The sequence below is a fragment of the Nycticebus coucang genome, chromosome 22 (assembly GCF_027406575.1).
Source record: "Nycticebus coucang isolate mNycCou1 chromosome 22, mNycCou1.pri, whole genome shotgun sequence".
NCBI classification, from domain to species: Eukaryota; Metazoa; Chordata; class Mammalia; order Primates; family Lorisidae; genus Nycticebus; species Nycticebus coucang.
The window spans coordinates 513201-524648 of record NC_069801.1 but is presented as its reverse complement, the minus strand read 5'-3'; the positions used below and the strand labels follow the sequence as shown (position 1 = coordinate 524648).

The 11448-nt window shown below is 56.0% G+C and overlaps 1 protein-coding gene across 1 annotated transcript; it reads right to left on the bottom strand.

The window, feature by feature from the left end:
• Positions 1 to 5990: 5990 nt before the first annotated feature.
• On the bottom strand, positions 5991 to 11448 carry VWA1 (von Willebrand factor A domain containing 1). The gene is made up of 3 exons (XM_053575024.1): positions 11291 to 11448; positions 8914 to 9471; positions 5991 to 7439 (listed from the first exon to the last, which is right to left on the bottom strand). Exons 1-3 carry the CDS (start codon positions 11361 to 11363, stop codon positions 6802 to 6804), a joined length of 1269 nt encoding a protein of 422 aa, XP_053430999.1. The 5' UTR covers positions 11364 to 11448; the 3' UTR covers positions 5991 to 6801.

Here is an 11448-nt window from a genome sequence, read left to right as displayed (position 1 = left end):
GGTTGCAGTTTGGCCGGGGCCGGGTTTGAACCCGCCACCCTCGGCATATGGGGCCCGCGCCCTGCTCACTGAGCCACAGGCACCGCCCCCTACAATCAAGTTTTTTGTGGACTGGCTGCAAAGCATCCCTCCCCCAGCACCCAACAGGGCTTAGATGGATAAAGAATAGAAAATAAGAGATCGAGGCAGGCTCCTTCCATAGCAGCTGCATACTCGTGTCCCCAGGCAAACATTTGGCAAGTTCGTGTCTTTTATAAACTTCTGCATTTTAATAGCAAGTTTCATTTAACTAGGCTTAATTTTTTTTTTTTTTGTTCAATAAAGTTTTATTTTATCAAATATATGGTTGGGGGCGGCGCCTGTGGCTCAGTCGGTAAGGCGCCGGCCCCATATACCGAGGGTGGTGGGTTCAAGCCCAGCCCTGGCCAAACTGCAAACCAAAAAATAGCCGGGCGTTGTGGCAGGCGCCTGTAGTCCCAGCTACTCGGGAGGCTGAGGCAGGAGAATCGCTTAAGCCCAGGAGTTGGAGGTTGCTGTGAGCTGTGTGAGGCCACAGCACTCTACCGAGGGCCATAAAATGAGACTCTGTCTCTACAAAAAAAAAAAAAAATATATGGTTGGTTGGACCCTGTTCATGCATCTTCACCAGCAGCTGGGGCATTGCCACCCTTGGTATTTCTGGTGTAAATTACTTGAGCTCTGTGCTTTGAAACCAGTTTGATAAGTCCTTTACTAAGGAGCTCCTGAAGGGCTGCCCTGGCCAGGGAACCTTGAATCTTCAGTCTCTCAAGAGACCACAGTTGGAGTGATAAGCTTATAGTTGGGAACTTCCTTACAGAGTTTGTCATATGTAGCTTTGTCAAACAAGACTAGGTTGTTGAGCTTGTCCCGAACTTTGCCTTTGGACCACTTCTTCTTTTTGGCCTTTCCTCCAGATTTGTTCACTGGGTCTTTGTCTTTCTTGGCTGACTTTCCGGCATCTTTCTTCTTGTCGTCCTTGGGTGGCATTGCGAAGCTAGGAGAGGAGCTGCCACTACAGCAACCTGGCTAAGATGTCGGACAAAAAGGCAACTAGGCTTAATTTTAAAAACAGGAAGTATGCTGGCTTAAGATTTTGGTGATTGCTTTAAAGAGACATTGAGAGTGAGAGGAGAGAGAAACCCCTCCCTCCACACTGCCCACTCTCTGATGAGCTTGCAAAGATTCCATCCACTCACATTTGCTACTTAAACTTTAGACTTGAAGCTATTAAGGAAGACAGATACCCTTCCCACAGTCAATGAGCCAATAAAAGGGAATCCCAATGGTGCTTTCTATATTTAATCAACAAGCATGAGGTTCTCTGCACTGTGCTGTTACATTGCTGGGATCTCCTGAGCAGCAGGCAGGTTTCCTCCAAGAGAGTCCTCCAGCACTGATGCCCTGAAGGAGAGACTGCAGAGGTCACAGATTCAGGTGGACATCCTGGCCTCCTGCCTGACCTTGAGCTGAGATGGGGGACTCAGCTGGCCCCCAGGATTCCAAGCCAGCCAGTGGGTGGAATACTCTGCTCCCAGAATTCAGGCAGTGAGTGTGGTTTCTGAGTCTTCCAGAAACCTGTCAGCTATAGCCTTCCAGTGTTGCCCCAGCCCCAGGGCTTCCCCACACTGACCTTGCCTGTGCAGAAGCCTGACCTCTAAAATGAGGTTCCTGCTACCCCCACATCACTCTGCAGTCTTTTTCTTTCTTTCTTTCTGTTTTTTTTTTTTTTTGAGACAAAGCCTCAAGCTGTTGCCCTGGGTAGAGTGCCATGGCATCACAGCTCACAACAACCTCCAATTCCTGGGCTCAAGTGATTCTCCTGCCTCTGCCTCCCAAGTACCTGGGACTATAGGCACCTGCCACAATGCCCAACTATTTTTTTGGTTGCAGCCATCATTGTTGTTTGGCGGGCCCCGGGCTGGATTCAAACCCGCCAGCTCAGGTGTATGTGGCTGGCGCCTTAGCCGCTTGAACCACAGGTCCCAAGCCATACTCTGCAGCCTTGCTCCCTTAGGAGTACCTGGCCTTCAAGAGTAAGGGACCACCAAGGTGGATAGACTGCTGAGCTCATGAGTTTTGAGACCAGCCTGAGCAAAAGTGAGACCCCCATCTCTACTAGAAATAGAAAAACTGGCCTTGGAGCAGTAGAGACAATAGGGGCAGAAGAGAAAATAAAGTCCCCAGGCCACGTGGCTCTTGCCCCTGCTGGACAGCAGCACAACTGTGTGCTCCACACATGTGCACGCAGCAGAATATGGCCTTCCATCCTGTGACTCTGCTTCCCTCCCACTACAGGCTAAGGCAGGCTGACAGCCACTTACCACTCTCCCTCTGCTTGTCACTATAGCCGGCAAGGAGAAGGGGCATCTTTCTTCAAGAGCTTGAAGCATATGGCACAGAGGGTATAATTTGTTAAGGAGTTCACCTGCACTTCTGAAATGTGGGCAAGGTGGCAGGGGTTGGGCTTCCCAGTGACAGCATATGAGAGAACAGATGTCACCCTCCCACCTGTCTGCCTAGCCCTCCCAAGAAGGGCAGCTCTAGAGCTGGTTTCCTATGGCTGAGTCCACCCCTCATTTGTCCACTGGAGCTTCCAGGGGTCTCCCTGACAGTCTGCCTTCCCACACTCACCTCCAGGGGGAGATACGACTTCTACCAGCTTTTTATGCAATTGAATGTTGGAGGAATACTCTTCATCCCAGAGAAAAAAGTGACACAACTATTGCGCTCTAGCTTCTGTTTCACTCAATCATCCCCTCTCACCAGTGGGAACTATCACAGGGGGAAGCTGTTTCGTGGGGATGTGCTTCCAGGATTTCACATCATTTATTACTGTCACTATGGAAATAACTCCCACTCAAGGGAGGTAACTAGAGCCGCACTAGTGGTCTCCAACTCCGGGGCCCCACTCTTTTTTTTTTGAGGCAGACTCTCACTTTATCGCCCTCGGAGATTGCTGTGAGTTATGATGCCAATAACCCAATTCTCTTGCCTCAGCCTCCCAAGTAACTGGGACTACAGGCATCACCACAATGCCCGGCTATTTTTAGAGTCGAGTTCTTGCTCTGGCTCAGACTGGTCTCACACTTGTGAACTCAGGCAATCCACCTGCCTTGGCCTCCCAGAGTGCTGGGATTACAGGCATGAGCCTGGGTGCCCAGCCATTAGGGCCCACTCTTGGACACCCCACATCCTTGAGACCTGCACCCCAGACCCTCTGCAGCCATCTGCCTCCCATTGACTGCTCTGTCCCAAGGGCTTGGAGCACTGGGGAGCAGTTACTTGGTCCAAGGAATGTGGGCACAAATTTCAGCCCTCTAAAGCCTGCTTGCCAGTGGGCGAGCACCAGGCTGCACAGTGGAATAGTCTCTCATGAGCCAATCTGATATGTGGCCTTGGGAACAACTTCAGGTTCTCCTCAACACTAGGGCAGGACTAGCAGTTATCCTGCCACCCTCCCTGGCTCCTTCCTGGACACATATGATATAAGTCACTACTTTGTTGCCTTTTTTTTTTTTTTTTTTTGAGACAGAGTCTCACTATGTCACCCTCAGGACAGTGCCATGACGTCACAGCTCACAGCAATCTCAAACTCTTGGGCTTAAGTGATTCTCTTGTCTCAGCCACCCAAGAAGCTGAAATTACAGGTGCCCACAACGCCTGGCTATTTTGTTGTTGTTGTTGTTGCAGTTGTCATTGTTTAGCAGGCCCAGGCCGGGCTCGAACCTACCAGCCCTGGTGCATGTGGCTGGCACCCTATCCACTGAGCACAGGCACCGAGCCTTGGTTGCTTTTTTTGCCTTAACCAGAAGCAGCCATGACACTGCCCTTTCTGATTTTCAGGTATGTGTTGAAAAACTCACCCTGGCCTCGCAGAGGCCTGGCCCTTCGTGTGTATGTGTGTGTGTAACTCCTGGACCCAGAGTGGACCAGACCAGGGCAGGATTGTGGCAGAGGATCAGGGACAGGGGACAGCCAGCTCATAGGGAGACCCAGGCAAAACTTCTCAGGACCAGTGCTGCTCTGAGACATGTTCCAGATTCAAAGATTTTTTTTTTTTTTTTGTAGAGACAGAGTCTCACTTTATGGCCCTCGGTAGAGGGCCGTAGCCTCACACAGCTCACAGCAACCTCCAACTCTTGGGCTTAAGCGATTCTCTTGCCTCAGCCGCCTGAGCAGCTGGGACTACAACACACGCCACAATGCCCGGCTATTTTTTGGTTGCAGTTTGGCCGGGGCCGGGTTTGAACCCGCCACCCTCAGCATATGGGACCGGCGCCTTACCGAGTGAGCCACAGGCGCCACCCAGATTTTTTTTTTTTTTTGACACAGTCTCACTTTATCACCCTCTGTAGAGTGCATGATGTCATAGCTCACAGCAACCTCTACCTCTTGGGCTTAAGTGATTCTCTTGCCTCAAGCCTCCCAAGTAGGTGGGACTACAGGTGCCCGCCACAATGCCCCACTATTTTTTTTTTAATGAGATGGGGTCTCACTCTAGCTCAGGCTGGTCTCAAACTAGTGAGCTCAGGTGATCCACCCACCTCGGCCTCCCAAAGTGCTGGGATTACAGGCAAAAGAATTTTTTTGGGGGGGTTGGGGGGCAGGCAAAAGAATTTTTGTTTTTTTTGTAGAGACAGAGTCTCACTTTATGGCCCTCGGTAGAGTGCCATGGCATCACACAGCTCACAGCAACCTCCAACTCCTGGGCTTAAGCGATTCTCTTGCCTCAGCCTCCCAAGTAGCTGGGACTACAGGCACCCGCCACAACGCCTGGCTATTAGGCAAAAGAATTTTTAAAAACACTTGGGACAATGAAGGGCAGAGCACTTCCCAGATGAGGCTTCTGGAAGAGACATCCCTTGGCATGGAGATGAGAGTAGGGGCTCCTCCCACCAGCAGAGAATGGCCAGTGCTAGGCCTCAGCATCCAAAGAGGAGCCTCTGCCTGACAGGACTGGGGAGGGCAGGGGAACCTTCTCTGCCCTTTCAGGACTGTAGGCGCATTTTGGAGGAGAAGCTCATAAGAGTTTCTCATGGGAGTTTGACTCAGCCATCCATGGAAGCCACCATGACAGATAGGAGACAGCCCTGGCACTCATCTGCTGCTCTGTGAGCTGGGCCTGGGCTCCGCAAGGAAGGGGACCTTCCCTTAGGGGTGCCAATAGGCTCAAACCTGCAGTCACCCTGGAGAATGGAGAGGGACCTGGGCTGCACAGAGAGGATTCTGCATTTCAAGAGCAACATCTGCTGACCAGTGGTGCAGGTGTGAGCATGTGGCACACAGCTGGACTTCATTCAGGTTCCCCTGGGCCCGACACTCAGAGGAGTTCAGAGGAGGAACCCAATGCCCCCCTGCAGCACCTCCCACATTCCTGCTTACACAAGCAAGGCAGGTGCCCTGTGTCTTGTGTGCACACACACAATGGCAAACTCTAACCCTTGTGAAAGACATACCCAGCCAGTGAACAGTGCAGTCTTGGGAGTCCAGCAGGAGTTGTATGATGCTTCAAGTCAGGTTCTTGGCTTTCATGAAGGCCCGAGCAAGCAGGCTGAGAACACCAAGTCAGTCCTAGTAGCCACCCCATCCACCCCACAGCTCCTCAGGTTCAGGAGCTGTTTCCCTTTAGCAAAGGGCCTTGTCACAGAGGGTATCCTCATGGGCTGGGCAGAGGGCAAGCTCTCGACCCAAGGCTGTGGTGGAGACTGCCCTGCAGGGAGGGTGGGACCTCTGTCCACTGCATCCCGGGAAACTATCCAGTCCAGAGCTCAGGGTCTTGGCCCACAGAGGGTGCTTTTCAAAGGTACAGAGGGACCACAGAGGCCTGGTGGTCAGTGTCTGAATGCTCAGAGGGCTACTGTACCCCTGCCCTCCCCAGATACACCATGGGTTCTACACATGTGATCTTTTACAAGTTGCGCTGTCCACAGCTGGTGACAAGGGGCTAAGCATTCTAACAAGACTGCAGCCTCAGTTTACATCTGATTTACTGAATTTTAAAGTCTGGGATGTTAGTAGGGAAGAGAAGTGATGTGAGCATTGAGTGATGCAGGCAATTCTGGTAGCAGATGGGGGCCGGGGGATACCCAAGCACCCTGCCCTTGGCAACTTGTCTGATGGCCCAGAGTGGTAGCCAAGTGTCGGATACCGCAGAGCCACTGGGGAGCCCACCCTGGGTAACTATGTCCCTGTTTCCCCACAGCCCCCCTGGGGCAGAGGAGTGTTGGGCTCTCCTGTCCTCATGGTCCTGAATTCCAGGGTCTAGTCCCTGCTCCTCTCAGCTGGGATCCTAAGCAGGAAGGCAGGGCCACAGTCTTCAACAGCAGGCATCCTGGTAAAGAACAGCTGGCACCTTCTCTGCCCTTCCTTTCCCTCCGGCAGCCTTTGGGGACCAACCCTGCCCCTTTCTACCAATATCCAGGACCTGAGTGGCCAGCTGGACCAAGCTCCCTCCAGCCCATGCCACCAGAGAGCAGGGCCCTTCACACAGTGGGAGGTCTGGCCATTAATTGGCTAGTCCTGGGTCTGCTGTTCTTGGCCTGCCTCCAGCCTCCCTGTCCATCTCCCCTAAATTCTGCCCAAAGGTCCACACTGTTGCTAGTTGCTCCTCGGCTCTGGGCAGGGAGGACGGATGGCCACTGCACACACCACTGCCAGAGGAGAGGACTGGGCGGCCATTTGGACTGCCCGTGGGGTAAAGGAAGGGCCAACACCCCACTCCCCCTTAGCAAAAATTTGGCTTCAGCTCTGACCCCCCTTGGCGGCGCGGGCGCCCACGGCTCACGGCCCCCGGGCCTGGGTGGCCGGCTGCTGGGGGCGCGGCGCGCGGGGGCGCGGGCCTTCGGGCGTGCAGGTCTTGGCTGACAGCGCACTCTCGCGGCCCGAGCGGAAGGCGGCGGTCACGGTCACCAGGTAGGCGGTGCCCGGCGCCAGGCCCTGCAGCGTGGTGCTGTTATGGCCTGCGGGCACCTCCACGCGCTGAACCGTGTCACCCCTCAGCGGCCCGAATTGCACGTGGTAGCCCAGCGCTACGGGAGCGCTCAGCGCTGGGGCCCAGCTCACGCGCAGGCTGCGCGGCCGGGCATGAGAAATGACGATGCGCACCGGCCCGGCCTCCTCTAGGCCTGGGGGCGCCTTGGCCGGCCGCGTGCGCACTCGCAGGTGCTGGGGACTCAGGAGGCGCACATTGGACTCGGGCACCAGCGCCACGTCGTACTCGGTGTCAGGTTCGAGGCCCGCCCAAGTCCAGTCCGTGGCATTCCCCAGCAGCTGCTGGCGTCTCCTGGCCCCCAGCCTGGTCCTGGCCACCAGCTCCAGCACGTAGTAGTCAGAATCGGCAGTCAGCAGGGGTGGCCAGGTGAGGCGGAAGCTGTTAGACTTGACTTCAGAGGCGCGGAGCTGCCATGTCTGCATCGCGTCTGGAGGGGGAGATGCAGGGGTCAGGGTACCCAAGTCAGGTCCTCCTCCACCCGAGGGTGGGGCCCTGCCTGGTCCAGGGAGGTCAGTGATGATATGCAAAATAGTGTGGGCGCGGGGGCGATGGGGGATGTGAGGACAGATTGGTACAGGACGCACCTCCGTCCCCACTGAGTCCTTATCAAGAGCTTCTCACCCTCCCTCAGCCACAAATCAGGTCCTGTGGGGCAGATATAGTGGCCATCCTCCACCCTGGACAAGGTCTCTCAAAGGTGGCAAAGCCCACAGTGATGTTTGAGAACAGAGGACCAGGCCCCCCAGTCTGAGTGGCCAGCATAGACTCTGGGATCAGTGGGGTCTCCGTGGGTGCAGTCAAGAGACAGCAGACTACAGGTGGAGGGGGGAGGGGTAATGGAGGTGTAACAACTCGAGGTACAGCTGTACCTAGGGGTCAGGAAGTGCTGCCTGCTTGAGTCCCCAGAAAAGTGTAGTGTGGAGGACTCCAGGGTAGGATCCCTGAGCCTGGAGCGCCAGGTACCTCATGGCCATGTGACTGTCCAGTGGGAAGGCTGATAAATGTCTGGGCAGAGTTAAACCTGACACTTGGGTTAATCCTGACACTTCCTTCTGTAGGGCTTAGTGCCTGGGTCATTTTCCTGCCCATCCCCCACAGACCAGGGCCCCATCCCCCACTGCCTGGCTCCTCTGCCCTACAGCCTTGGGCTTTTCCTGTCCAGCTGCTTAAGGCAGCCTTTTCTCTTCTGTCCCCACCAGATTCAGCTGCCCTTGGCTGACTCAGGAGCTGCTAGGGGACAGATGTTTGGGGGGACCCTCCACCCTCTCTAGCCCACTATTCAACTCCTTCAGGTTCAGAGTGGATGATTAGCTCACAGGAGGAACCTTGGTAAGAACCCTAGTGGCTTTTCTCAGTGGCTATAGCCGGCACCTGAGCCAGCAGTGCAAACCAGCCAAGACCCCTCAGTGCTTAATGTTCTGTGGGAGGCAGTTCCTGATCTCCTGGCTGTCCCCTCCCCAGGTTTAGAGGGCCAGATGAGAAATGCACAAGACCACATACTCCAGAAATGCACAAGACCACAAGCTACTCCTCAGCAGAGTCCCCTGTCTTGGACTCTGCTCACCCTCTCCACTTAGCTCATCCCACTAGCTATGGCTCCTCAGTTCCTCAGCCACCCCAGGATCCCTGCTCCACGGGCTTCTAGGCCTAGGCTGTCTCCATCAACAGGAAGCTTGTTCTTCTGCCTCTCCACAGTCCAGGCAGGGTGCCTGGCTAGAGTGTCCCTGGATGGCATACAGAGAAGCTGTGTGTCCCTAACCTCCCACTGCACCCATGGGGTACTACAGTCCCCACACCCCAAGCCACCACTTCAGACACATGAATTTCTCCTGAGTCCTCACCCAGCCTCTCCTGCCATTGCCCACTAAGGCTTCCCTCTGGGCCTGCCTCCTCCCACCTACCAAGAATGGAGCCCCTCAGCTCTTGGAGGATGATGTGCAGGTCATCCACATCCACAAAGTGCAGGTGCTTCTTGGCAGGGGCTGAGGCAGCAGCCAACAACTCCAGGAGGTTGCCGCGACCAGTGCTGACGATGAAGACAGTGACACCCATGTCCTTAAGCTCCTGCATGGGGGGCCCTATGGGGTCACTGGAGCCACCATCTGTCACCCACACAAGCACCTTAGGCACCCCTGGCTGGGCACCTGCTGCTTCGTCAAACAGCTGCTCCTTGGCATATGCCAGCGCCAGGCCAGTGTTGGTGTCACCCATTCGCTGGGCTGCAGTGCGTATCGAATCCTGGACAGCCTTGCCTGAGCTGTGGTGTCCAAAGGGGAACTCGGTGTATGGCTGGCTGCTCACATGCACCAGGCTTGCACGAAGGGCCCCAGGGCCCAAGGGCATTGGAGCCACCAGCTGCCCCACAAACTCCCGAACCCGGGAGAACTCGTAGTGAGACACACTAGCCGAGCTATCCAGAAGAAACAGCAGGTCCCCCTGGGGGGCTGATGCTGAGGGACCTGGGGGAAAGGATGACTATTCAGCCTCAGGTGGAGGGCTCCCCTAGACAGCCCCACACCCAGGGCACAGCCCTGCCCCCAGAAAGCCCCACACCAGGGAACAGGCCCCCAAGGGCTGTTATTCCCTTAGCAGGTGCTTGCCCTCACCTGAAAGTCCTGGGTCCATGGGAGCAAGGGGATTCTGAGACAAGCAAGAGGCCCCTCCTCTTAGTGGGCTCTAGCTGTGCACACTGGCCATGTGACCTAAGGCACTCTCTGGGCTAGTATCCCATTTGTAAAGGAGAGCTGACCAGTCCAAGCCCTGAGACCATCCCTTTCCTCAGCAGCTTGGTATGCAGGTGGAGCCAAAAGTCCTGGCCCAGAACCCCCAGGAGTGGCCTAAGCTCTGGGACTGCTTCCTTCAGGCTTTGTCTTTATGTATGTATGTATGTGAGACAGATTCTCACTCTGTCACCCTGGGTAGAGTACCATGGCATCATAACTCACAGCAACCCCAAACTCTTGGGCTCAAGCAATCCTCTTGCCTCAGCCTTCCAAGTAGCTGGGATTACAGGCACCCTCCACAACACCCAACTCGCTTTGCTATTTTTTGTAGAGATGGGGTCTAGCTCTTGCTAAGGCTGGTGTCTGAGCTTAAGGGATCCACTCCCCCTCAGCCTTCTGAAGTGCTAAGATTACAGGACCGCGCTGGGCTCAGGCTTTGCTTTTAGAAAACCAGCTTTGAGGGTGGCGCCTGTGGCTCAAGGAGTAGGGCGCTGGCCCCATATGCCGTGGGTAGTCGGTTCAAGCCCAGCCCTGGCCAAAAACCGCAAAAAGAAAACCAGCAGCTTTGAGGACAGTGCCTGTGGCTCAGTGAGTAGGGCACCGGCCCCATACACCAAGGGTGGTGTGTTCAAACCCTGCCCCGGCCGAACCGCAACAAAAAAATAGCCTGGAGTAGTGGCAGGAGGCTGAGGCAAGAGAATCACCTAAGCCCAGGAACTGGAGGTTGCTGTGAGCTGTGTGATGACACTGCACTGTACCAAGGGCGATAAAGTGAGACTCTGTCTCTCAAAAAACAAATAAAAAAAAACCAGCTTTGAGGCTGGAGTTCAGACCTGCAGCTCAGCCTCTCGTTGAGGCAGCTGGCCGTAGACATGCACACAGCAGCAGGGGAGGGGTGGAGCAGAAGTGGAGGGACAGGCAAGGCAGAGCATTGAACACAGCCCCCCAGCCCAGATGGCCAGGCTGGAGTCTGATCCCACTTAGAGATGATGTCACCCTGCAAGGCCCCATCCTCTGCTCCATCTGGACCTAGAAAGCAGGATACACCCCCGGCAGCCTGAGGGCCGACCAGCTCCTTCTGGGCCTCCCCCTTCCTCCCGGCACCCTGCGGGAGTGGGGGAAGCAGATGGGCCCCACCACTACTGAGCCTCAGGCCAGCTCAGGGTGTCTCCATTCCGGACCCGACCTTGAGGTTCTCCATTTGCGGTGGGGTGACTCCAACTTGCCTACTATCCCTCTACTAAGGGCAATTCCAAGGGTGGGGAAACTGAGGCAGGGGAGGCACCACTTGGCTGACATCCGCCTCTTTCTGTCTAGGCCCCGCGATTCCGCGGAGATGCCGACGGAAGGGTAGACGGCAGCCTCTGTGGTAGGGCTGGAGCATCTGGGCGCGCCCGCTGCGGGTGGGTGGGGTGCTCTGCCTGCGTCCTAGCTCCCGCAGCCTCCTCTCCTACCCGCCCCGAGGCCGCGAAGGCAGAGACAGCTCCGCGCGGGCAGCGGAGGCGGGGGGTGTGCCAGGAGCGGGACGCCCAGTCCGGCTGCCCGCCGCACTCACCGCGCTCCACGCCGCTCCGCGCCAGCGCCAGCCGCAGGCTCAGGGCCAGGCCGAGCGCCGTCCAGGGGAGCATCGCTCGGCCGCGGCTCGCTGCTTTCTCACTCTTGGAGTGCGGGGCGCGCCGCCGCGCGGGCCTCGCTTGCCCCGCCCCCTGGAAA